The 27,540-nt window shown below is 45.2% G+C and overlaps 1 protein-coding gene across 4 annotated transcripts in view; it reads left to right on the top strand.

The window, feature by feature from the left end:
* Positions 1-968: 968 nt before the first annotated feature.
* Positions 969-27,540, top strand: part of SNX31 (sorting nexin 31) — a 57,774-nt gene continuing 31,202 nt past the window's right edge. For 3 of the 4 annotated variants that reach the window (XM_090040439.1, XM_090040437.1, XM_090040436.1), the window contains exons 1-4: positions 969-1,167; positions 1,241-1,315; positions 18,100-18,214; positions 19,472-19,536. In XM_090040439.1, coding sequence (XP_089896565.1) covers positions 1,102-1,167; positions 1,241-1,315; positions 18,100-18,214; positions 19,472-19,536 — 321 coding nt within the window. In that variant the 5' untranslated portion in view covers positions 969-1,101. The remainder of the gene's footprint in view (positions 1,168-1,240; positions 1,316-18,099; positions 18,215-19,471; positions 19,537-27,540) is intronic. The other variant, XM_090040438.1, reaches the window with a different exon arrangement.

Genomic DNA, 27,540 nt, shown 5'->3' with positions numbered 1-27,540 from the left:
TTATGGGTTTATGTGCACTTAAATTCAAAACATGTTTAATGAACCTGGAACCTGATTTCCTAGCAGCTTACACTTGCTCCCTTGGAGTTTCACCTTGCTGTGAGACCCCTGGCTTCTGATGTAACCACTGGGGACAATATGCCAGGATAGCATAGTTGCTCCCCCTTTGGCTGCTGAGAAATGTAGCCCTTCCCTTTGGAGCTGCTGATGTAAAGAGCCGGCTGATCCATCAAAATGGGCTAGCAGCCAAACGCATCAGATGGCCCAAAGGTTGGTTTCTCAATTGCAGTCAGTGGTCAAGTGCCTTTTCTAGGCTGGAACAGCATGAGGACCTTTGCCACAGAACAGGCATGGTTTGCTAGGGCCAGGCATTGCGTCTACACGTAATGCAAAATGGAGTTCACCGCTGTACTCTGCTAGATCCTACTGACACTTTTAAGTCTCCCTGAACCATCATCTTCCACCATTGCAAGGGACCACCTAGAGATCAGCAGAGGGAGACGTTCAGCTCTGAAGTGTTGCACCTCCTCTCTCTAGTAAAGCTCCAGCAGTTTGGGAAAACGAGCAGCTCACACAGCAGCTACCTCAGGGAGAGGTGAAAACCTGAAAATCTTCCCTCCCCCCCGCCCTGTCCGCTGCCGGGGGCACGAGGGGGGCCATGATCTTTTACAGGGGACAGATACACGAGTGGGGATGTGAAGGGGGCCTAGGGCAGGGGGTGCAGCACCCGGGGCATCATCTCTCTTCTGCGCAGTCCCCCAGGACCGCTGTAGCGTGCGGAGCCCCTGGGCCGGGCCTGCTCGCGTTGCAGCCTGGTTTCCTCTGAGCGCACAGAGGGAGAAGCGGCACAACCGGAGCGCTGCGCGGCCGCCGCCGCCGCCTCCCCGAGTTCGCGCCCTCTGCTGGGCCACAGCTGCGGCCCGGCCCGGCCCGCCCCGCCCCGCCCCCGCCGCGGAGCTGGAGCGCCCCCGACTCGGCCCGGCGGCGCAGGGCGGGGATTGCGTGGCCTCTCCCGTCACGTGCGGCAACAAGTGGCGCCGCCCGGACCGGAGCGGACTGGACGTGTCCTGCCTCGCGGGCCGGCCGGAGCTACAGGGCACCATGAAGATGCACTTCAGCATCCCGCTCTCCGAGGAGCTGCTCGAGAAGTTCGGCGGCCGCTATGTGGTGGGGCGGCGGCGGCGGCGGGGGACTGGGGCCGGGGCCGGGGCCGGGGCCACTGACCGGGGGTGTCTTGCAGCTCTACTCCGTGTACCTGGAGGGCTTCCTCTTCTGCAAGGCGCGCTACAGCCAGCTGCACCGCTGGAACGAGCAGGTGAGCGCCCCGCGGGGCAGGGGCAGGGGCTGCGGCCGGACCAGGGGCTACTTGGGGGTGGGGAACAGGGGTTGCTGCCCTTCCCCGTCCCCGGAGGCCGGCCCTAAAGGCTCTTATGGAGCGGGCTGCGCTCGCCGGCGGCCCTGGGGCTGGTGTAGAGCGAGGGAGGCAGCCGGTGCCCGCGCCCGTCGGGGCCCTGCCTTGCTCTGCCCTGGGGCTGCCAGGTCTCTGGCCTGCTGCGGGAGGGATCAAAGCGAAGCTTTAAACCCATGTCCCCAGCCTGGTGTGGGGGGACCCTGACCAGCTTTGCTCCTCCAGGCACCAAGGCACTTTCCCCAGCCCTGCTCTCCTCCAAAGGCGCAGGGCTCCAGAAAGTTTTTGGTTCCAACAAGTTGAGGTCTCTGTGCTGAGACTACCAAGTGCTCCGCTGCTTCCTCTTCTCTATCCTTTGGTAGCAGCTTGGCTCTTTTCATTTTTTCCCTTCTATTTGTCTAGTCTCTTTCACAGCACATGAGTTTTCATTGTATGCAGGACATGCAGCCCAAGCCAGACCCTTTAGAAGGGAGAACAGGTCTCTTTGTGGGAGCTTTCTTGTACTTTGGCCCTCCTCAAACCTCTCCAGAGGTGATCTAGGGTGTTTCTTTATTCCAGTTCCTCTGCTGGTACCTGCTAAAGCAGGTATGAAAATGGAATTGAATAATATTCAGGAAAACAGGTTTCACATAGCTATTTTTATTATCAGTGTCTACAAGACATTTCTTCTCATCTGAGAATCTCATGAGCTGTAAAAAAACAAAACAAAACAAAACCTCATCTACATCCTGTCTGTACTACAGTTCAAATCATGTTATCATTTTAAAAACGTTCTTGCTTAAAAGCGACCCATACCGGGTTGAATTCCAAGGGGTATATGAGATTTCACATTCCACCTTGTGACCATGGTCCTCCTCTTAATCCCTTGTGAATTGTGTCTGATGCAAGTGGAAGGAAGACGATCCCTGTGAACGCACAGGGATGAGAGTAGAGAGACCTGAGTTTTATTTGTAGTTTGTCCCCAGCTTGCATGGTCTGTCTTGTTCCTCTGTTTTCTACCTGTAAAACAAAGATCATTACTTTCTTCCTCATGACATTGCCATGATGAGAATATCATCCATTAATGATTATGGGAGACTTAGTAGAATAATGCAGGTCATAAGTCTACCTAGGTAATTATATGATATAATATTCCAGTTACTATAATGCAGTAATGACAGTCCAAAAGAGCTTGGTATGTAACGATGTTCATAATTTAAATAAGTAGACAAGTAAGGCTAGTAGTCCTTATTGATGTGTTGCTTCAGGATCACCCATTCTGTGATCTAAAAACAAATAAAAAATCAGTGAAGGGATTATTGGAGGAAGGTGTAATTATATTGTTATTAATATAACATGGAAGGGATCTAGGGTATGGATACATGAACAAATTATACTAAGTAAAAAAGTGTAACTGTTGAATCAGCTGAACTGTGGTAACTGTGTCATGTGTCTGCTTCTATCCTGTGGTAAGTGTAAATTGCCCTGGTTTAGCTTCCCCCTGTTTCATTTAGAAGTAAATTTGTTCTAGTTTAAGGCAGGATGGGAGGAGATGCACCAGACAGTTGACACATGGTTTATCCTATGCTTTTTAACTTGTTTGTACTTGCTCTTAAAGTGTCAAGTAGCTGGAGCATTTTAATCATCTTACACCTGCACAAGTGAGATATCCATAGCTTCCATGTGGCTTGGTGTTTCTAGTGGTAGACTGGAAATAGCCACAGAAAATGTACTGCAGGGGCAAAACCAGGTTACCAGATCATCTATTAGGAGGATTATTGAACTGTGGGAGCCTCAGAAATTAATTTGATGCTAGCTTCCCCCTCCTTTCCCTATGCTGTGATGCATGAAGACGGCTTCAAATGTGTTGTTTCCTTTATGACCACATTTCCACAATAATGATTACTGTACTGACATGGGATTATCAGAGAGGAATACAAAGGTCACTTGTGTGACCACAAATGGGAGGCCAGACTATATTTGTGAGGAGACCTTCACATTAAAGCCACCCATTATTATATCACATTGATTCATGTTTTAGAGTTTTCTCTTTTGGAGTATAAGGCTGCTTGTACATGCCACGGGAGTTTAATTTGGTTTAGTTCTCCCTAAATTGAAATAGTGTGTTTTTGAAAACACCACTTCCATTTAAGGAGAACGAAGCCAAACTAAATCCCTGTGGCATGTACACCTTGGTGGGGGCCCAGTCCTTATCTGTCTGTTGGTGGCAAGGAGGGAGGGGCGAGCTGCCAGCAGACTGAGCCATCTCTGAGCTGCATGGGGGCCTCCCAGGTGATACCCAGCCCAGGTGGTCCCAGGGGGTGCTGCAGCCGTGAAAGGAAACACCGCTTCCCTGCAACTGCAGAGGGAAGCACCAGGCCCCTGCACAGCTCGGGCAGGCTGGGATGGGAGGGAAAGAGAGATCAGGCTCGCCACTTTTTTTTTTTTCCTTCTCCTTCAGTGGAGCCTGCCTGCACAGGCTGCTGCCAGGTGCCACAGCCCCTGAGCTATGCAGGACCCACCAAGCCCCAAGCACGTCAGCTTCCAACGGCCCATGCACTGTTGCACTTTGTTAGGTAGCAAACTAAAACACCTTGGTATGCAGCAAGATGAAACACCTCCAAAGTCATTTAAAGTGGAATGCGCCACCGAGTGTGCAAAAAGCAACACCATTAAAGCAGTACAAAAGGGTGTTTAAGCTACTTTAAAGGCCAATTTTATGGTGTGTACAAAGGCCGTAAGAGCCTTTGATCTATTGGGTTTTCATCACCTCTCAGTGCTGGGCTGTAACCTTGCAAGCTCTTTTGCACTGAAAAAGCACTTCTTCCACTCAGAATTTCATTGACCTCAGTGGGTTTCTGCATACATAAAACAGCTTGTGGGTCTCTGCCTAGGATTATTTTTCACTCTTGCAACCTACTGTGTAAATTCCTTACTGCTTCAAAATTGAGCATTGCAACATGGGACAATATTAATAGTGCAGTTGCTTTAAAGGGCAAAATGGTACTATTTACTGAGATACTAATTTGAAAACTAGCCTACATGTAGGAAAAACAATAGTTTGAAGGTAATTTTCTGTCAGTCAGTTTTGTATTTGTCCCTGAAAATCTGTGCTCCTGAATGTTAGGAATAGTCCTTGTCTTCTGTCAAATAGAACCTTTAAGGCTAGGTACAGACATTCATAAAGGCAGCATCAATCTAAGTTGTGTGGTTTTCTGTAAGCGGTGTAGTTTAGATCTGCAGTGAACAGAACACAGTCTCCCTTTTGTGAGGGAGGGGGCAAATGTTAGACTGGGTTCTGCCACTTTTAAATCAGTCTGTATGTGCCAAACTTCTGTTCTGTTACAGGTATAGATGGCTTTCTGATCACTTATACCAGTAAAAGTGTAATATCTGTACATGGCCTAAAGGTAAAACTCTGTTACTTTTCTCTCATGGATTTACATGAAATTGAAACAAACTTTTCTCCATTTCCCTTCTTGTGTTTATAGTTTCATAGTTAGTAGGGTCGGAAGGGACCTGAGCAGATCATCAAGTCCGACCCCCTGCCATTGCAGGAAAGAGTACTGGGGTCAAACAGCCCCGGCAAGGTGTACATCTAGCCTCCTCTTAAAGACCCCCAGGGTAGGAGCCAGCACCACTTCTCTTGGAAGCTGGTTCCAGATCTTAGCCGCTCTGACTGTGAAGTAGCACCTCCTGGTGTCTAGCGTAAATCTACCCTCTGCCAACTTGTGACTGTTATTTCTAGTCACTCCCAGCAGTGCGTGGGGGAACAGGGACTCGCCCAGTGCCTGCTGGTCCCCTCTGACTAGTTTGTAACAGGCCACAAGATCCTCCCTCAGCCTTCTGTTGTGGAGGTTGAACAGGTTCAGGTCCTGCAGCCTCCCCTCGTAGGGCCTGCCCTGCTGCCCCCTGATCATGCGGGTGGCCTCCTCTGGACCCTCCATGTTGTCCACTTCCCTCTTGAAGTGTGGCGCCCAGAACTGGACGCAGTACTCCAGCTGTGGCCTGACCAGTGCCACATAGAGGTGGAGTATCACCTCCTTGCACCTGCTTGAGATGCATCTGTGGATTCATGACAAGGTGTGGTTGGCCTTCCTGACTGCCCCCCCACACTGCCGGCCCATGTTCATCTTGGAGTTGATGACTCCAAGATCCTTTTCTCCCTCTGCACTGACGAGAAGGGAGTTCCCCAGTCTGTAGGTATGGTGCTGGTTCTTCCACCCCAGGTGCATCACCTTGCACGTGTCAGTGTTGAATCCCATCCTGTTCTCATCTGCCCACCCTTGTAAATTGTCTAGGTCCGATTGCAACCTGTTCCTCCCTTCTAGTGTGCCCACATCCCCCCATATCTTAGTGTCATCAACAAATTTGAACAGGGTGCTTTTTACCTCCTTGTCCAAGTCACTGATGAAGATGTTGAACAGTGCAGGCCTGAGGACCGAGCCCTGGGGGACCCCCCCGGCCCACATCCCTCCAGACTGAAAATGACCCATCCACCACCACTCTCTGGGTGTGGCCCTCCAGCCTGTTGGCGACCCAATTGACTGAGGGTGTCAATACCACAGTCCCCCAGTTTCTTGATGAGAACAGGGTGAGAGACAGTGTCAAAGGCCTTCCAAAAGTCGAGGAAGACTATGTCTACTGCTACCCCTGAATCTAAGGATCTGGTGACCTGGTCATAGAAGGCCCCCAGGTTGGTCTGACAGGACCTGCCTCTAATGAACCCGTGTTGGTTGCCCCGAAGCATAATCTCCCCTGCTGGCCCCTCGTGGACATGTGCCAGAATAATTCTCTCAAAAACCTTACCCAGGATTGAGGTAAGACTAACTGGCCTATAGTTTCCCGGGTCCTTCTTCCTCCCCTTTTTGAAGATGGGAACCACCCAGTCCTCTGGCACCATGCCAGAGCACCATGAGTGCTCATAAACCCATACCAGGGGCCCCACTATGACCTCAGCTAATTCCCTCAGCACTCTGGGGTGGAGATCATCCAGACCAGCTGATTTAAATACGTCCAGTCCCTCCAGAAGTTCCCTGACTAGTTCCTCCCTGACCCTTGGCCTAGGTGTGCCTCCCCTGGGGCCTGAGGGAGGCCTTAGTGGGAGGGCTGATCCGGTCCCTGCTCAGGAAAATGGAGGCAAAGAAGTCATTAAATAGGTTAGCTTTGTTGTCTGGTGTGATGACCAAATTTCCTAGCGTGTCTTGCAGGGGCCCCACATTACCAGGTACCTTCTTTTTGCCCCCTATGTATTTAAAAAAGGACTACTTCTTGTCCTCGATCCAGGAAGCTAGTCCCAGTTCCATCTCCGCCTTGGCCTTCCTGACTGCCCCCCTGCATCCCCAAGCAACCGCAGTATAATCCTCCCTGGTGATGGCCCCTCCCTTTCATTGGGTGTGCTTTTAGCTAGGAGACATTCCCGGATGCTTTTGGTGAGCCATGGGGGCTTTTGTGCCCTCCTGCTCCCTTTGATCCGTGTTGGGATTACCTCCCTCTGGGCTTGGAGGTTTGTCTGCTTAAGAAGTGACCACTCTCCTTGGACACTTGGCTCCACTCCCTTCCGGGACCTCAGTGCATCCCCAACTATTCTTCTTAGCTCATTGAAGTCTGCCCTCCTGAAATCTAGGGCTGCTGCCTTGCTGCAGGCCTTTGCTACCTTGCGCTGGATGGTGAATTCCAGCAGGCGGTGATCACTGTAGCCCAGGTGGTCGAGCACCCACAGTCCCCTCACCAGGTCGTCGCCAGTGACCAGCACCAGGTCCAACAAGGTGTCTCCCCTGGTGGGGCTGTGCACCTCCTGGGTCAGATGGAGGTCCTGCATTCTGGCTAGGAACCTATGTGAGCAGTCAGACCTGGCTGACTGCTCTTCCCAGCAGATGTCTGGAAAGTTCAGGTCACCCATGATGACCACCTCCTTTGACCTAACTACCTCCGTGAGCTGACTTAAGAATTCCCGGTTTAGCTCTTTCCCTTGGTTGGGTGGTCTGTAGTAGACCCCCACCTTTAAGTCTCTTTCCCCTCGACTGCCTTGTATTCGAACCCAAAGCACTTCAGAGTGCCCCTCCTCTGGCTCTGTGCTACCTGGTGAGGATGTGTATTCCTCCTTAATGTAGAGCGCCACACCCTCACCTTTTAAATTGACATATCTTCAGCTCATCCAAATAAGTCTTCCTATAGCATTCCTTTTCAGTGATTTCTAGAAGAAGACGCACAGGCACTTTGATAAAGATTTGAACAAAAATTTAACTTTTAAATGTCTTATTTTTAGTCTTACGTGAATAATTGTATCTGTCCAAGCTTCACCATCTCTGAATTCTGTTTCCTCTCCTCAGCCCCACCCTACAAGAATGGCAATCCTCCCTATCTTCCTGCAACTTCAGGAGGTAGTGTGAGTACTTATTACTTCTGAAAATCAGGTCACCACTTGATTCGATAGCTTGCTCATGGTGGACCTGCCCTGGCTGAGTCCAGGACTAAACAGAAATGATTTTAGGTATATTTTGTTCTGGGAAACTTGGTTCGGTAAATATTGGCCACAGATTTTAAACTTTTCAGACTTTTTTTTCTGGCGGATGCACTATGGCAGGTTACAGAGCCACAGAATCAACTTGTCATTTCAAATTTGCAAGTGCCTGTACAAAACTAGAATTTCATAGTTTCATAGTAGCTAGGGTCAGGAGGGACCTGAACAGATCATCTAGCCTGACCCCCTGCCATGGCAAGAATGAATGCTGGGTTCACAACACCCCAGACAGGTGATCATCCAACCTCCTCTTGAATTTGCCCAAGGTAGGGCGAGGACCACTTCCCTGGGAAGTTGCTTCCAGATTCTGGCCACCCTAACGGTAAAATATTGCCTTCTGATCTCTAACATAAACTTATTCTCCATCAGCTTATTACCATTGTTCCTTGTCACACCAGGTGGTGCTGGGGAGAAAAGGGCTCTTCCTATTTGTTGATGATCTCCCCTGATGAGTTTGTAGGCAGCCACCAGGTACCTCCTCAGCCTCCTCTTGCTGAGGCTGAACAGGTTCAGGTCCCTCAGTCTCTCCCCATAGGGCCTGTCCTGCTGCCCCCTCACCAAACGGGTGGCCCTCTGAACTCTCTCTAAGCTGGCCACATCCTTCCTAAAGTGCGGTGCCCAGTACTGGATGCAGTACTCAATTGCAGCCTGACCAGCGTCACATAGAGGGGGAGTATCACTTCTCTGGACTGGCTTGAGATGCATCTTTGGATGCATGACAAGGTATGGCTGGCCTTGCTGGCTGTGATCTGGCATTGGAGGCTCATGTTCACCTTGGAGTCAATAATGACTCCAAGATCCCTTTCCGCTCTATGCTTTTAAGAGGGGAACTCCCCAGCCTGTATGTATGCTGTGGATTCCTTCTCCCAAGGTGCAGCACCCTGCATTTGTCTACATTGAACCCCATCCTATTTTCATCTGTCTAAATCTATTTGCAGCCTTTCTCTCCCTTCAAGTGTGCCCACCTCACCCCACATCTTGGTGTCATCAGCAAGCTTGGACAATGTGCTCTAAATTTGGAGTAGGGTTTTTTTTTTTCCTGTGAATTGGATTGGAAGAAGCTTTTGTGATATTCATGTGTGAATGCTTCCTCTCTCTGTAAAAGAAGCTTTGATCATGTCTCCATCCCTTGGGTGGATTCTTGTTTCTGCTTTTATTCCCTGGGCATTTTTGCCTCAAAAGCCTGCCAAACAAAGTAGGCTTGGGGAGACTGCACAGCTCCAAGCACTGGCAGTAGGCTATGAAAACTTTTGTATCAGAACACAAGACTAGAGAGACCATCTGGTTCCTTGTGTGCAGTCTCCTATGACTGTGGACAGCCATATAATAATTGTTTAGATTAGAAAGGTCCACAAGAACATTACTCAGCACCCCTAATACCCCAACCGGGCTTTTTTTGTACTAGATACTCTAATCCTCAAAAAAAACCCCCAAAAAACAAAACCCACACAAAACAAAACAAAAAATCCTAATGCTGTTCCATAGAAAAAGAGCAGAGATGAAAGCAACACCTTGAGCCCATGCAATGGGAGTGAATTAGGATCATGTAGTCTTATTTTACCTGGAAAATGGAGCATTCTGCACAAAAACATTTTGCAAAGCCAGATTTCCCCTATGGTGCTTTCTGATCTGACCTGGGAAATGAACAAATGTGGATCTCTGGTTCAAGTAGTTGGGTTCAAAAGTTGTTACTTTTTAGTGCTGTTCCCGTAGGAAGAGCGGATAGTGTGGAAGGGAGTGGAGAGCTGAGACCTGTGCTGTGTATGGTCAGCGGCTAAGCAGAAAACTTGATTTCAAGGGCTGTCCTTTCAAAAGTGGTGAAGAAGTTTGGGTATAGTAGCTCCTTTTTGTAGTCTGAATGATGTTCTTGGAATAGTCTGATGATGAATAGTTACTGTGACAATGATAAATGGTTCCACAAGAACAGTAGGATTTTTTTCAGAACTGGTCTCCCTTTCCCTCTGTCTTGTTTTCTGTGAAAGTTTCCTGCATCCTTAATATTAACCCCTGTCCCTTCTTTCCTGACCCTCCACCCCCAAGTATTTGGCTTCTTCCCTCTGGTTTTGTGAGGAGGGGCACAAGGCTTTATCCTCTGCAACTGTCACTAGGCTGACAGCACCTTGGCCACTCCTGATCTTTAAACATGCCTCTCTCAGGCCCTTAGTAGTCATCTGACTCTGGGTAGAATCCTGCAACTTTTCTGCTCTCCGATGGGGCAGTTTCCTGTGATCAGCCCTAACTTATCTCAGCAGAGCTGTCTTTGGCTCAGACCTTGCAGTCTTTTCCTTCTGGGGGCTATAACAGCAAGGTCCAATAACCAAGCAGCCTCCTCAAAGCAAAGTGTTTATTATTTAGAACAAAAATATCTCGGGTAAAGTCTTAACAGAACAAACCAGCCTATACATGTGCCTTGCCCTGCCCTAAGGCTTCCTATGTCCTTGGTCTAGGAAGGTCCATCTCCTTCAGACATCCTTATCAGTCTTTCTCTCTGCCCCCACTAACCCCATCAAGCTGTCTCCTTGACAATTGACACACTCACTTCTGAATTAGTTTTTAACTAATTAACTATTATTTACTGTTTAACTATTATTTTTGTTAATCTTTTTCTTGCCACCATTGGCAGAATGACTGTGTTATCTTTTTCTTAGGCTTAGAAATGTGACAAGGTCCTGTAATTGCCTCCCAAACATTTGCTAGGAGTGTGTTTCCCTGCTTGTTTTACCTGCATCCCCCTGCTAAGCTAGAACAATACATTCATACAGGAAAGTCTTAGAATTCACTATACAATAATTTTACCTCTCTGAATAGGTCACATGCGGTGTAGAAAATATGTAGCATTTTCCTGTTGATTATAACGAATATTTTCATGCCTTGGATCCTAGTTTAACCCCTACATGGCATTGCTTAGAAACGAATTTCCTTTCTAGGTGGGTTTTCACATAATTGTTCATATAAGCATTTTCTGAGCACTTTTGTGAAGAATTTAGTACTGGCATCTCTCAGATACGGTGCTGAAGTAAATGGACCAATGAAAAAGGGCCAGTGGGGTCCCTATTTTCAAGAAGGAAAAGAAAGAGGATCTGAATAATTACACGCCAGTTAGTCTCACCTCTATCCTTGGAAAAGTCTTTGAAAAAATTATTAAGGATCGTATTTATGTGAGTCCAGCAGGAAAAATAACGCATCAGGGCAACCAGCATGGATTTGTAGCAGGTAGATCATGCCTAACTGATGTGGTTTCTTTTTATGACTAGGTCATATAACCCTCCCAGTGGCATAAGAGTGGAAAGGGATCTCAGAGTCTGATAGCGGACTTCAAAATGAACATGAGTCATCAGTGTGACAAAATCATCAGCAAAGCTAACTGCACTTTATCATGCATTAGCAGATGCATGACGAATAGAGCAAAGGAGGTGATGCGTCCCCTCTATGCAGCATTGGTCAGACCACAGTTGGAGTACTGCATCCAGTTTTGGGGGCCATATTTTAAGAAGGATGTGGATAACCTGGAGAGGGTCCAGAGGAGGGCCACTCGTATGGTTAAGGGTTTGCAGGCCAAGCGCTGTGAGGAGAGACTAAGGGACCTGGATCTCTTCAGCCTCCGCAAGAGAAGGCTGAGAGGTGATCTTGTGGCCACCTACAAATTCATTAGTGGGGTACAGTAAGGAACCGGATGCTCTCTTCACCAGGGTGCCTCTTGGGGTAACAAGGAATAACGGTCACAAGCTGACAGAGAACAGATTTAGACTGGACATTAGAAAGAACTTCTTCACAGTAAGGGTGGCTAAAACTTGGAATGGGCTTCCGAGGGAGGTGGTGCTCTCCCCTACCTTGGGGGTCTTTAAGAGAAGGCTGGACAGGCATCTGGCTGGGATCATCTGAGCCCAGCGCTCTTTCCTGCCCAGGGCAGGGGGTCATACTCAATGATCCATTGAAGTTCCTTCCGAACCTAGCATGTGTGAATCTATGGACCAATGATCTGCTCCAGTGAGGCAGTCTCAAGGTTTTGCTTCCCCATGTGTAGGACCTCCTTTCTTCAGATCTTATCTCTCAGTCTCTTTCATGTTTGTCTGGCACTGTTCCTCATTTCCTTTATTTCTACAATGTATTTTCTTATCACTTCAAGTAATGTACTTACTAGTTCTATACTTCCTTCCTTTTTTTCTGTAAGAGTTGGTGTATTCTGTTCTTCCAAGTGCTTCCTATATTTCTCTGCAGAAGATTAGCAGAAGCTTTCCAAAGAGAAGATGTTGTATGGAAATTGGTGAGGGCTTTTATGTAAAGCAATGACTTGATTGGGTGCTATAGATATTGTGAGGTGGAAGAAGTCACAGAAAGACTTGGCTATTGCAGCACTCAGTCTGTTGCAACTCCTAATATTTTAGGCATGTCACCACCTAGTGGTATCCACAGTGCTGAGTGAGGGACCTAGGCTTCCTATCCAATGCCTGAGCCGATATAGGCAGAAAAAGTTCTTTGGGTAAATTTAACTTTTTTTTCTTTCTTTTTTTTTTTTTTTTTTTTTAATTAAACCAACTCATATAGTTGGAAAAAAATTCTTGCATGCATACCAGCCTCTGGCTTCTGCTATTCATTCCATCCAGAAAGAGCACGCGCCAGCTGCAGATGCTTCTCAGCCTGATGCAAGATATTTATACCTAAAAGCTTGCAAAGAAGAATTTTTTTAACTATTTGAGTTGGTCTAAAAGATATATTTATTTAAAGAACCTTGTCTGTCTGTGTCCTTAAACCAACATGTCTACAACCTATACCCCTGTAACATGGAAGATATTGAATTGAGCCAACTTAGGCATTTAGAAGTGGTATCCCCAAAAGTCAGTCTGCAGCAGGGATCTGCACAAGTTGGCTGATGGAAAATAATGAGACTGGTATGTCTTGGGACTCTTGGGAAAACAGATGCCTCCCTGCAGTCTAAAGTAAGGTACCCATCACTTGGAATTAGCTGTTACATCAACCGTCTCTCAAAAGTGTAGTGAGAGGAGACAGTGCTGGTAGCACTGCCCCCTTTATCTGCTAAGCTTAATGGTTTGGCCGCTCCCACCCAATTCAAGTCCCTCCCATCTGAATATGTAAAGATTAAATATTCAAGGGAGCTGGTGTGGGATCCCAAGTCTCCCCTTCTCCAAGTGAATGCCCCCTCTACTAGGCAAGCTTTTGGGCACAGTCACCTTTCATCAGGCATAGGGAGCCTCTGCTGGTCTGAGACTCCAAGGAGAGAAGCTTAAAGTGTGGAGGGATGTCAGTGCAAATGTAAATAGGTAGAGATAAGCAAGACAAAAGGAAAATCAGGGAAGGGGGGGGAATGTCAGAGGGAGTCTCTGAAGGGTTAACAGTAGTAGTGCAGGTATGTTTTGAGGATCCGCTGTTTAGTTTTAATCATGTCCAAGACAGACCAATGGGACTTAAGTTTTCAACTTTTTTGGGATCTAGCTGTTAGATTGTAACCTGAAAGGCTTATAGATTGGTAGTAAGCACCTACTAGTATAGCTGTGCCTTTCATCTGAGGTATAAAAAAAATTACTACTTCTGTGGAAGATCAGAAGTGACAAACTAAACTGTCCTTCTCGGAAAAGGATTTAGTGCAGGTCATTCAGGAAGATTGTTTCTGAATTGAGACAGTTGATGTGTTTCATTATAACATAACATATATATCTTGGCAAGGAGGTTTTGGGTAAATTCTTCCTGTTTTCCAGCTTTGAAAAACTGGTGTCATTTGGCTGCTTTGACTTGGGTGCAGGATGGGGGGGATTCTTCACCTACATCAAACTTGAATGAAGTTGTAAAACCAGGGAAAATGCCCTCCTCATTGTATTGAATGTTAATGATTGTATTTATTTTCAGTCATTAAATAAACAAAGGCAGACTTGTAAAATAGTAACAACAGAAATGTGATGCCGACTGATTTTAATCGCAGCACTTATCTTTACTGAATCAGCTGAGGAACATATGGGTCTTTTATAAACAGCTGGTATAAAATACATTTAGAAATCAATGAATCACAAAAGTAATTGGGCATGAAGGAATTAAATTTTGAAATAAATTTGTTTTTCAACATTGTTTAGCCAGCTGTGAAACAAACTGACTTTAAACTTATGTCACTTGTAGATGAAAATATTTGTGCATAGCTGTCCATAACAAAAATAGATTTAAGTACTTCCAATCAAATGTAAAATTATAGGCCTTTTTATACTTTTCATCAGTCCCCTAACACCTTCCCCATTCTTCTTTTATGGAAAGTTCATGACACCTTCCTGATTCCTCCCAGGGATGCTGTTCTGACCACTGCTTTGAGATTACATATTATATCTCAAATGCTTCATTTGCCCTAAACTTTTACCTCTGTGACACACAGTAGCCATGGCTGAAAAGGCTTATGTTTGAAGCCATTTTTGTGTGAAGCTGAGGCCTTGAGAAAGATGGCCTGAATCAGCCTTTGGGGGTGGTGCCTGTTCTGCCAGAGCTGGAGAGACAGGCCCACAGCCTGCAGTTCCTAGAACACAGCTTTGCCAGGTACTGATTGTTTGCATTTAAAATTGGCCCCATCTTTGGGATTTAAGTGTATTGGAAGCAACCAGTTTTTTTAGCTGTGTTGGATTAGTGCTTGCAGGCAGACAGGCCACCCTGTCACACTGCACTTCTTTATGTGCCTATAACCTGGCTGTGGAATGTTTGTGTGGTTGTTCAGCTAAATTTCTCTCTTACTCCTGAAAGCCATAAGACACGTGGAGCTTAACTTTTAAAACTAAAAGTTCTCAAGCATTCATCTCTGAAGTGAGTAAATATTCTCCTTGGTTTAAGCTTTTCCTGGGTAGTCTTGTGTTTTTTCCATTTGTGCCAACCAGGGGTAATGGGTACTGCTGCTCTGCATGAGTGAACCAGCGTGGTGTGAAGGCACATGAAGGCAGGAATTCCTGGTTCTAGTTCTGATTCTATCCCTGGTAAAACCAGAGGTGATATTTCTGCCTCTGTGTCCTGATCTATCAAACAGAGATAATGCTTTGTGATCTCTGTGTGCCTAAAATGTTTAACTTCAAGAGGAAATTCACCCTGCATTGTTGTTTATTCCAGAGGTCCTTGCTATAATAAATGGGTGGGTCTTGGTGCACGTGCTTGCAGGTGGCTTGCTGTCATAATTACCTGCCTGCCTTCTAGTAGCCTCTGGATGACTTGCATGGTGTTTCCCCTGCCAGGTGTATCTGGATCCATGAAGGCAGTGTTCCTTAAGTGTTCCCGGGAATAACTGTTCTTCTGGCATGGTTTAGTACCTGCCGGTTGTTCGGGCTGAAAGCCCGCTTTATGGAAATGGGGGGAGGCTCTTCCCTGGCTTGCTCCTGCGGCCATGTGGCTGAAGGCAGGCAAAACTTGGGTCCTCCAAACCCCAAGCCTTCAGGCTTGGGCCTGCATGTACGATGCCTGCCAAAAGACTTTGGCAATATTTGAAGCTGCAGGATGGAGTGGAGGATGTTTGCCAGTTGTAGGGCCACTTACGGTTCTGGACTGACTCACAGATTTGGACTTGATTTGGCTTGGAACACAAAAAAATTCTTTAAAAAAATGCTGAGGTAAAATGATTGATTTTTTTTTTTTTTTTTTTTTTTTTAAAGGATTGGGAGAGGCTGTGAAAACAGGAAGACTTCCAGTATTAGGGAACATGTGGCCATACTCTGAGCAGGGCAGAGTTGAAAGCAATAGTATTGGGTTTCATCAGTATCAGTGCTGTTGTCCCAAGGATTCAAAAATCATGATATTTTTTTCAAAATAATATTTTCTTCCTTTTGTCATCTGGCTTTGATGCTGTAGGGCTCATTCAAGTCTTGTTTTCCAGTGTTTCTGGGCAACTGCAAAGGCTAGAAATGACTCTTGGCTTTCTTCCTTTATTTAAAAAAATGTTTATCTTTCACTTGGCTCCAGGAACTGGCCCTTGAGGAAAACTGCCAGCTATTGCAGTGCCTGGCAACAGTAATTGCATTTGCTGTAGCTTGAAAACAGATATTTGTTTTCTTATTTTCTTTCCTTAGTTTGGTATACCTTCCTCCTGTGTGCTGGAAGACTTTCATTGCATTGTCCAAATGCCAGGTTAGAAGTGTAGTGTTTTAATTCAACTAAATTAAGGAGATCATAGTTCTTCCATTTTTCTGTCATTTTTCTTCTCTACTTGCTATCTACACTGCAGGGAAGATCATTTTAAGGGGGATCCAGCTAGTCAGAAGTAACTGCCTGAACAAAGTATTTTGTAATGCAACACATTAGATTAGCACAGGTTTTATTAAAAAAAGCTGAACATCCTGCTGAGCTCATTGTAGCTTGGAGTGAAAATGCTAAAGACACAACCTCCTTGGAGGAAAACATGTCTGCTGTTAGCCAAAACAGCTGTCTGTAAGATGCAACAACAGCCTCTAGGAAAGGAAAAGCACCTCCAAGAAACACTTAAATCTCTTCCAGAGTATGTGATGATAACCAGTGATATAAGGAAGGCCTCTGAGGATTGACATATCATTTGGATCCTTTTCTTTGAGTTTGGGGGGGGAGGGGAGTATAAATTAGTATTTTCTAATCATGAGGATTTATTTGATCTATACCTGTAGTATTGCAAATCAGTAAAAGTGTGTGTGTGGTTGGTAGGTTTATGGCACTTGTCTGTAAAACGTACAGCTGGACCCAGACTACTTGTATATGGTTAGCTTGCAACCTGCTTGTTTTAGAGTAGGTTGAGAAAAGCTGTTCAGCCAATTGCTGCAAAGGGTGCTGTTTCTTTGATTGGCTAAGGCACATGGTCTAGTGCAGCTGATTGGTGTCCTTTGAAGCAAAAGTCCCAGAAGCAGCTGAAGTACTTCTGTGGTCCTGCCTGGCTGGTTTGAGGTTATGTATACCTCTGGCTAGTTTGCAAGCCCTCATCTTCACAGTGGAGCGGGAGGGCTAGGAATCCAATCTTACGAAGAATCCAAGCTGTAGTACATAAAGGCTAGGGACAGATATTCAGAAACCCTAAGCCTGAATTGATTCAATCTTTGCAGGTTAATCTAGCCTGGCTAGGCTGAACCAGTTTGTAACTGTATAGACATCTTCTCTGGACTGAAAAAATACAGGCACGTGCCTGCAGTGGGTCAGGCTAGAATCCAGGGGGCGCTAAAGTAGCCTTCTCTTCCCTTCCGCAATGCTGAAATGAGTTGGGGGGCATGGCCGGGCCCTGGCAGGATGCTCTGATTAGGGAGGAGTCCTCCCCACCCTCACTGCTCCTGGAAACAACTTTTTCCAAAGAAGGAACAGAGAGACCAGCTGACCTGCTGATTAGCTCCAAAGTGGAGACTGTCTTGTCTGCCTTTGTCCTCTCTGTCTTATACAGACACCTCTCAGCATTAACTAGCATACCACATATTGGCTCTGGTCTGTGCTTTAGGAGAGGGGAGGGGTGAATCCCTGCTTAAGCAGGACATGGTAGGGATGTGGGGTGGGGGAGGTGGCACAGGAAAGCCAGGCAGACACTGCTGTCCCTGCCGCCTCTGCTGAGGCCAGGGAGCAGATGGGCGAGGCCAGCCCAGCTCTCTGGAGCAGAGAGCCTGGCCCAGGGCTACAAAGCATCTGGGATGCTGGGGGACTCTGGTTTAACTTAAACTAGGAAGGGGTCCGGGACAGACATTTTATAAACTAGTTTGAGCCAAATCAGTTAAACCTGGTTGAATGTAGCATCAGGCTTATCTCAAACTGGTTTCAGCCATTTTCAAAGTGGTTTATATGCACTGAACGTCTGTTCTGTTACAGGTTTAAACCAGTTTCTGATCACTTAAACCAGTTTATGTGTAATGTCTATCTCTAGCCAAACACACTGAGTTAGACACAGTGTGATCTTCCTGATGGAACTGAAACATTTCAGAGCTACTGATCTGACGTTGTGTAAAAGTGAAATGAAAAAAGGCAACATGCTCAATGTTGACTGTCAATGGAGCCCTCTGAGTGCTTTTGAAGGGAATCTTGTGGTTGACTTGTATTATTTCTCATTGACTGGGTTGTAAGCGGAATGCCTCTAACCTTCCAGCTATAGTGAATGGATATTTTCCATTCTTTCCTTAGACTGGGTGCACTCTGCTACAATATGACAGTACTATTAGGTCTTCAGAACCATGAGCTGGTCTTCACTAACTTTTACACTTTATTTTAACTCTCATTGTAGTTACGGCGCATCTTTGGAAGCAGTGTGCCTACTTTCCCTCCAAAGTTTTACCTAGCAATGACCAAGTCTATGGCGGGTGAGAGGAGGTCTCAACTTGAGCAGTATCTACAAAATGGTACATGATTGGTATTTGTGATTTACTTTTTGGATACATATGTGGATTCTGTAAGGCATGATTTTGGTGGGTGGGTGTATCTAGGAGGTAGTTAAATCCAGTTTAATATTCTTCCACCTATGTTGTGTTGTATGCCATTCAGGGACATGCACTGGAATGAGATACCCCCAAATGTTAAGACCTGGGGCCTGATCCTGTAATCCTATCCTGTCTAACACTCCTACTGACTTCAGAGCAAAAGATGGAGCCTTTTAGAAGGGTCCTCTTAGGAATTGATACCTTTCTTTTAGCTTATACATTGGACTTGCCTCATTTTCCTCTCCCCCCCAACTAAGAAAGCTTTCTTTTTTCAAAAATATCCATGCAGATGCTTGTTTGGATTGTTGAACAGCATGTATGGAATACAGGATATGATGGACACCACCTGTAGGAAGCATCATTTCTTTCTTATGAACTTCACATAAGCAGTGAACTAAAATGTAACTATTTCAGTTATAAGGACTAGGAAGCTTGAACATTTTGTAGCTTCTGGTATATGCCTTTTGTGGCCCAGACTGTCAAAAATGGTTTCCTGAATCATCCAGGCATCCAAATAAATAATTTAGGAATAACATGGAATTCAGGAATAAAATGGAATGAAAACTAAAATTCTGCAGCCTTCTCACAAGCATCTAGTCTGAGGAAAAGTTGGTAAAATCCAGTGCTTGGACAGTGGTATAAGTGTCTGTGAGGATGCTGGTACATCTCACCCTCAGCTTTTATAAACTGGCATTGAAACTGCATTTATTTGGGTGCCTGGATGATTCAGGATTTATTTGGGTGCCTGCTGACTCTGAATTGTTGGCAGCTCCTGTTCCTGCTGGTGGGAGTAGTCAGCCACTTGGTGCTTCAGAAAACTTGCTCATTTTCCCAGGAGCCAAGCTTCAGCACTCTTTGTCTTGTGAAATGTGGAGCTAGGATTTGGTCTTAAGATAGTGGAAGATGCACACTGCCATATGTGTGTGATCTGAAAACAGTTGGGGGACCTTTCATTAAAGTTAGTCATGCATAAACTAGAGGATGGGTAATTGATTATTGGCAGCTTTACCAGTAACCTTTTCCATGCATACATGTCTCTTGGGGAAAGTGGATAGGGATATTGCAAATATCTCATTTTCAGTCCTCGACCTTCCTCTTCAGCTCAGCTCTTCAACTAACCTTGATTTTTATGCCCTTGGTGAGGGTTTTTTTTCCTCTCTTTTTTTTTTTCCCTTCCAGTTACTATAGATCCAAACATTATAAACAGTGATGTCTTCATCAGTTTTTTCCAAAAATTGCAGCAGGTAAGTTTTGAACCTTTCTACAACATTAATTAGTTGTTTGGAACAACTGAATTTATAGTTCAGCTCCTTTTAAACTAAGGCGTCATTTGCCTTTTCTGACTTCCGTTATTTATATTGCCACAATACTGACTTCATTTATAAAGCACTTCGAGGTCTCGTGATGAAAAGCCCTATGTAAGAGCTAGGTGTTGTTGTTGTTGTTGTTTATTTTTTTTGTCCTTTGCCAAATGTTCCTAGCCATGAAAAGAATCATTTGTTTTGTTTTTCTGTCCTATTATGATATCTAATGAATCTTTGGTCCTGAATAACTCCCAGAAAGTCTTTTGTGCAAGTTCAATGAAAGGATTGCACACATTCTTAGGTTTTGCAAGCATAAATGCGTTTTGTGTCAGTAAAATTGGGGTGATAAATGTACTGATGATGACTGTTGTGAAAATGTTGGCTTCTCTTATCTTGTCACTGTGGTGACAAGCTGAATCGGCACGTTTCAAGTGCTGCAACCTGTGCTGCTTCTGAAATCCACATTTACTTGTTCCATACATGTCTATGCATATGAGAGAATAAATATTGAGATTGTCAGTATGAATTACGCCAGTGAGCTCAATATAAATATTAAGACTAATGAGCACAAGCATCCCCTCTAAACTGAAACTTTAGCCATGCCTTTGTTCATTTGCTGCAATTGGGAAATTAAGTCACAGTTCCCAGAGTAACTTGCTTTATGTTCACTATGACCCTTGGATACTGCAGCAGATAGCTTTTTTAGTAGGGATGAAATTTAAGTTCCTGGAAAGCACCCAGCAAAGTGAGTGTGACCATAATCTGAGTTGTAATGTGAAATACTTGAAACAGGAAGTTAGATTTGATAGACTGTTACAGTGATTTGTGTGTAATTCTTTTGTGACTTGTCGCTCTTGGTTTCCTGTTTGTTAATGTGTATTTAGTTTAGGAAAGCTGTCTACCTTTATACTAAACATCTCATTGCAACCTTTGCTATATACATAGACTTTTTTATTTTAAATAAAATTGCTTATTTGCTACTTCTGTTCCATCTCTAGAAAAGGTTGTTATGTCAGTGACAATTCTGAATAAGAGTTTGTTTATGGAAGAACATAACATATTGCTCTCTGATTCAGAGCCTGTTGAAATCAATGGAATGGCATCCATTAATTTCTATAGGCTTTGGATCAGCCATACAACAGTCCTGTTAAAGAATGTAAATCTTTTATGGGTGAAAATGTATCTTATTCTTCCCTCAACTGTTACCTTCTGATGATGGTTAGCTCTTTCTTTCAGAGCTTTGGTGGGGAAAACAAACCTGTATCTAAACTGTAAATAAGGTAGGACACTTGATCTGGTACTATATTCCTGTGCATGTGTTTGCAGTGTTGAAAGTGGCCCTTAGTGCAGTGGGCATGGATTTCCTTTTAAAATGACTCTGAAACTGAAGTTTTAAATTTTCAGCTTTTTGTTGTTTTGCTTTTGGAGATTTCTGATATGGGAAGTATTCTAATTATGGTTCTACAGATATGCATGCTTACTAATGTATGCAGTGAGTGCAGACTGGTCTAATTTTCTAGATTTCCCAGTAGATTCTGAAATAAATCCTGAAAGCTTAATGCAAAGTTTGCACACCCTTAACACAAAAACAAACTAACTCTTATTTTGGGATGAATGTTCCTATACAACATTTTAAGCTTCCTGCTTGGCAAAGATGGTAGTTCCACAGCTGCTTCTGTTTACAGTTTTTTATTTTATAATTGTTATACTTACATAAAGTGATTTCTTCATAGTACAGGTAGCAATAGTGCTGTATGTGTTCTTTCATTCTTGAGAAGAGCTGACTTCTGGGGAGGATCACAAAGTTACGTAAGGCTGAGTACAGATGGTAAAAAAAACAAAAAAATGAAAACCAAAAAAAGAACAACCCCAAGGCTGAATTGAATCAGTCTTTGCAGCTTAGTTTAAGCTGTATAGATTGAACTGATAAGTAAACAGACATTCACTTTTTTGATTCTGGAAGTACAGCCACATGCCTACAGTGGCTCAGGCCAGAAGCCACAGGGCACTAGAGAATGCCTGATACTATACCCATTCAGGTTTATCTTAAATCAGTGTCAGCCATATTTAAAGCGGTTTATGTGCACTGAACTTCTGTTGTGTTACAAGTCTGAACCAGTTTCAGATCACTTATACCAGTTTGTGTAACTTCTATCCCTAGCCTAAACGACAGAAGTCCATGCTGTCATTGCCTGTACTCAAATTCTTTTACTTGGTGTAGCTAAAGGCTGAACAAAAGCTTGTTTAGATGTTACAAAATCTTGTTTAAGCTGAGTGGAGAGAGCTGTAGAAAATATTCTAGTAGTACAATCATATCTTCGTAAAGATATTCTGTTTTAAGAAACTAATGATCTTCATTTTTAAAATATCCCTGTAGAGCCATTGATTTTTCCATTGCTACATCAATAAGACTTCCCAGGTATTGGTTATGGTGTTTTGTATGACACTTAGAAGTAGTAACATATGGCATTGATATTGCTACTGTATTTAAAATTATTTCTGGTTTTATGTGATTCATGATTCTTTATTGCTATTAAAACGTATGTATAACATTAAAACATGGAGTAAGGGGAGAAATCAATGATTCAGGAATAAAATGGAATGACAACTAAAATTCTGCAGCCTTCTCACAAGCATCCATGCTGAGGAAAAGTTAGTAAAATCCAGTGCTTGGACAATGGTGCATGTGTCTGTGGGGAGGCTGGTGCATCTTGCCCTAAGCTTTTATAAACTGGCATTGAAATTTTGCATTTGTAAATTTTAATATTTAGGGCATATTAAATTTATGCCATTGCCACACTTCCATTTTTGAAAGGTGCCACTGATAGATTACACAATCTTTAAATTACCTTGTCCTAGAAACTTCTATCTCCTTATGTATAAATACAGCTAGAGCTTTTTCATAAGTTTGACTGAAGCATTGTCTTGTCGAGAGAACCAGCTGCAAAATGTAGGCCTTGCTTTAAACTGCAGCTATAGGGAGGAAAACATTGTTTTTTGAAGAAAGGAATGGGATTAAAGATGTTTCCTTCCCACATACATTCTGCTGTGTTATCACTACTTGAGCTTGTAAGCACAGCTTAGAGTTGTACACTTGCTCCTTACCACTCACTCTGTGTTGCTTGGAACTGGACCAGGCAGAAGTTCCCTGGCTGAAAACTGCAAGAGGCAGGCTGCAGAAGCATAAACCTGGCAGGCAGCAGTGTTATCTGTGGGACCTAATCTAAAAAATTGGTAACTGGCTTCTCAACCTGAGGGAATGGGCACATCAGTAAGGCACAGTGGGATCTTCTCAGGTGCAAACCTGCAGCATAATGGTTTGCAGTAGCTATCTGCATGTGTGGTTTGGGGTTTTTTGTACCCTGCAGCAAATGCAAGGTAGCTTACCCCACTACCACTAAAGGGCAAGCCACCTCTTGCTTATGGTAGGTCAGCAGCAAGCACACAGGTGTTACTGCCATATATCAGGCATGCTGTAAATTTGCACATTAGCATGCCTATGCCTGTTACTTCAGTATGACAAATTAGTTCTCAAATATCTTGTTCTGTAAAACTTTAACCGGGATGTGGGCGGTCACACAGGTTATACCAGTCAAGCTTGATTTGGTGTTTAAATCCAGGCAGGAGGCTGGGCTGTTTTTTATTTCTGTTTAAATCAAGCTAATATTGGATTACCTTGTGCCAGTAAGCCTATCTCAGTGAAGACAACATTTATTTGTTTAGTCTGAATTGCTTTAGGAGTGTTCACTGAACCATTTACACTGATTTTAATTGTTTTGAAACAGGGGCAGCTCTTATGTGAAGGCATGCCCTATGAGTAAATTTACTGTACTCTAAACAGAAATAAAAATCGCTTACATTTAAATTTAAGAGTGTCCCAGTCTCTTACTCTGTTAATTTGTTCTGTTTTAAAACATCTTCCATTAAATCACTGCAACTTTCTTGAAAGATACTCCTGGGGTTTGCAAATAGACAGGTAAGAAACCCAGGAGCAAATCAGCCTGTTAGACTACTTTCCTTCTAAATTCACTTCTGATTCTCCTCCTCTCCTCTCATGTCCTAAATTCCCAGAGGAAGTGGAATTTCCTCCCATGTAACTGCACAGGCTCTGATAATCCCTTCTTTCATTGAAAGCATACAAACATTTCAGCCTTTGGCTGAATGGAAATCTCTGTAGATCTGTGACTAAAAGAACTGAACTAAGTTTGAAGCTGTCAGTCCTCCATTGCATCACTGCTTTTTGGATCTTGTTGTGAAATGGCAAAAAAATGTGGAGGGAGCCTTCTCACCAGTGATCTGGATGGTGCAAATGCTGCACAGGGACTGGGGTTTGTCCACAATTCCCTGACATGATGCTGATCATGACTTGTCCTTGTCTGTGCTGGTGGTAAAGCATCCTTCACCATCAGCACAGTGACAGCAATCAGTGGCAGTAGCAGGGGATGGCAGTGGCTGAATCAGCAGCAATAGCCTGCCATGGGACCGAGATACGTTCAGTCCACTGTTGCTGAAAGATTGTCAACTCCTGCTCTATTCCTTTTACAATTAGAGCCAACATAGGTCGCATAGGTTCCTGGCTGTATTACAGGACCTTCACCTTATCCAGGAAGTGCACAGCCCCACTAGGGGTAACACTTTACTGGACCTGGTCCTGGCCATGAGGGATGACCTGGTGAGGGGACTGCAAGTCCTTGACCACCTGGGCAATAATGATCATCACCTGCTGGATTTCCCTATCCAACGCAGGGCGTCAAGGGCTCACACCAAGGTTAAAGCCCCTGACTTCAGAAGGGCCAATTTCAATGAGCTTAGGAGACTAGTGGGGGAGGCACTGAGGGCCCAGAAGGTAAAGGAGATGGGAGTCCACAAGGGATGGTCGTACCTTAAGGGGGTGATCCTCCAGGCCCGAAGGATAACAGTCCCTGAGAGAAGCAAGGGGGCTGAGAGTGCTCAGAAACCCCCTTGGCTCAGCAAGGGCATTCAGCAATGCCTGAGGACTAAAAAAGGTGCATACAACCAGTGGAAGGGAGGAGCTATCACCAAGGATGAGTGGTCCTTGGCCCATGAGTGTAGGAGGGCTATTGGGAAGGCCAAGGCAGAGATGGAACTCGGGCTAGCGTCCTGGATTAAGGACAACAAAAAGTGCTTTTTCAAGTATATTTCGGAGCGAGAAGAGGGCACCTAAGGGTGTTGAGGGAGCTGGCAGGGGTCATCGCAGAGTCCTTGGCTCAGTTGTGTGACCATTTGTGGTCATCTGGCCAGGTGCTGGGGGATAGGAAACTGGCTAATGTGGTCCCATTTTTCAAGAAAAGGAGGAGGGAGGACCCAGGTAACTTATAGGCCTGTAAGCCTCACCTCAGTGCTTGGGAAGATCTTGGAGAGAATCATCAAAGAGCACATCAGTGAGGGGCTAGCAGGGGAGATCATGCTCAGGGCCAATCAGCATGGGTTCATCAAAGACAGGTCCTGCCTGACCAACCTGGTTGCCTTTTATGACCAAGTAACTAAATCCTTGGATGATAGTGTCACCATGGACGTACTCTTTCTAGACTTTCAGAAGGCCTTTGACACTGTCTCTCACCCCATCCTCATCAATAAATTAAGTGACTGTGGCACTGATGCCTGCACAGTTGGATGGGTAAAAAATTGGCTGATAGCGCACACCTAGAGAGTAGTGGTGGAGGGGTTGTACTCAACCTGGTGAGATGTGAGCAGTGGGGTACCCCAGGGCTCGGTCCTCGGGCCCATACTGTTTTAACATCATCATCAGCAACTTGGACGAGGGGGTGGAAAGCACGCTGTCCAAGTTTGCTGATGACACTAAGAGGTGGGGTGAGGTGGACACACTTGAAGGGAGAGAGAGACTGCAAATAGATTTAGACAGACTATAAAAGTGGGCAGGTGATAATAGGATGGGGTTCAACAAAGACAAATGCAGGGTGCTGCACCTTGGGAGAAGGAATCCACAGCATACATACAGGCTGGGGAGTTCCCCTCTTGAAAGCACAGAGGCGGAAAGGGATCTTGGAATCATTATTGACTCCAAGGTGAACATGAGCCACCAATGCCAGACCACAGCCAGCAAGGCCAACCATACCTTGTCATGTATCCAAAGGTGCATCTCAAGCTGGTCCAGAGAGGTGATACTCCCCCTCTATGCAACTTCGGTCAGGCCGTGGTTGGAGTACTGTGTCCAGTACTGGGTGCCACACTTTAGGAAGGATGTGGCCAGCCTGGAGAGAGTTCAGAGGGGGGCCACCCGTTTGGTGAGAGGGCAGCAGGATAGGCCCTATGGGGAGAGACTGAGGGACCTGAACCTGTTCAGCCTCAGCAAGAGGAGGCTGAGGGGGGACCTGGTGGCTGCCTACAAACCCATCAGGGGAGATCATCAGCAAATAGGAAGAGCCCTTTTCTCCCCAGCACCACCTGGGGTGATGAGGAACAGTGGTAATAAGCTGATAGAGAATAGGTTTATGTTAGAGATCAGAAGGCAATATTTTACCGTTAGGGTGGCCAGAATCTGGAAGCAACTTCCCAGGGAAGTGGTCCTCGCCCTACCTTGGGCAAATTCAAGAGGAGGTGGATGATCACCTGTCTGGGGTGTTGCGAACCCAGCATTTGTTCCTGCCTGTGGCAGGGGGTCAGGCTAGATGATCTGTTCAGGTCCCTCTTGACCCTAGCTACTATGAAACTATAACATGGCAAGGTTTCTTAGCAGAGATGAGCCAGTATTGGGTAACTCTGATTTCCTGTCCTATGCCTTAGCCTGTTGCCATCTTCTCTCACACAGCATTTGACCTATACTAAATCATGGGTTCCTTAGGACCTTAGGGCCAGGTCCTTAGCTAATGTAGAACTAGGGATAACTGGCACATGGATTAGCACAAAAGCTGGCTGTTTCTGCTGAAGCAATCATCAGTGAAACAGTCCTGCTGTGCCCTCTCTTCCCTGCCTCCTCCTGCTTCTTCCCTTTCTCCCCCACGGCACAACCCATCCAGCCAATGGGGTGAAAAGGTGGGCACCGCTGCTATACAGGATCGTCTGAGCATACATTAGTAACTTTGCTGCCATTGCAGAAACAGGAAATGGGCAGTGGTCTTATCTCCCCCTGCCTTTTTTTAAAGCCTGGCACATCTTAGGTTGTGTTTTGGTTTTGTTTTCAGAACGTATGTTGTGGCTTTGGTATGTGAGAGGAACTGGAGCAAATGATTTTTAGGACTTAGGATATTCCCAATGCACAGAACTGGACACGGTGGTCTGAGAGGCCCTTTCCAGGACCCTCTTAGAGTCTGATAAACTTATGATCAGGATTATGCAGGGCAACTCTGGGTTATCTGCAATAGCTAGAGGCTAAACTTGGCCCAAAAGGTTCTTTCCAGTGTGATGTTCCAGCAAAACAGCATTTTTTAACCTAAGTAAATGGATGATAGTGCCTTCAAAAGGAGGCCAAAGGTTCCTTGAATACTTGGAGCAGCTAAATCAAAGTGACATCTGATAACCCTGTAAGTAGCATTCCTGTCCTGGTTTTCATCTAAACACTCTGCTGCAGGGTTGTCTTCCATTTTATGAGCGAATGCCAAGGCCAAGTGGTGCAAGTCGTAAGTACTGCAGCTGAGATGATGGGGCAAGGCCTTGGCACAGCCTAGCTGAGATGTTTGCAAATATTATCAAAGATCTTAACTATTCTGACAGGGACTGGGCCTAGCCTGTACACTCTCAAAATAGGGCTTCTTTTTTAAGCATGTGAATTCTGGGTTTGAACAAGCACCTGCATGCTTACTCTTATCTTTTTATTGCTTATGTGTGCAGGTAGTGGCACTGATGCATGCAAAGCCAGTCACCTGTGCACATTAGCAACAGCTTGTGAGTGTGGATGTACTGTGCACAAAATCAGAAGCCAGGCTGAGGCTTCTCTGCAGATTTGGCAATCTCCTTTCAAAAAGT

Source organism: Crocodylus siamensis, chromosome 3, assembly GCF_052110815.1.
Source record: "Crocodylus siamensis isolate JL-2025a chromosome 3, ASM5211081v1, whole genome shotgun sequence".
In the NCBI taxonomy this organism is placed as follows: Eukaryota; Metazoa; Chordata; order Crocodylia; family Crocodylidae; genus Crocodylus; species Crocodylus siamensis.
Note: the sequence above shows the minus strand (reverse complement) of the source record. Positions and strands in the feature narration are given on the sequence as shown.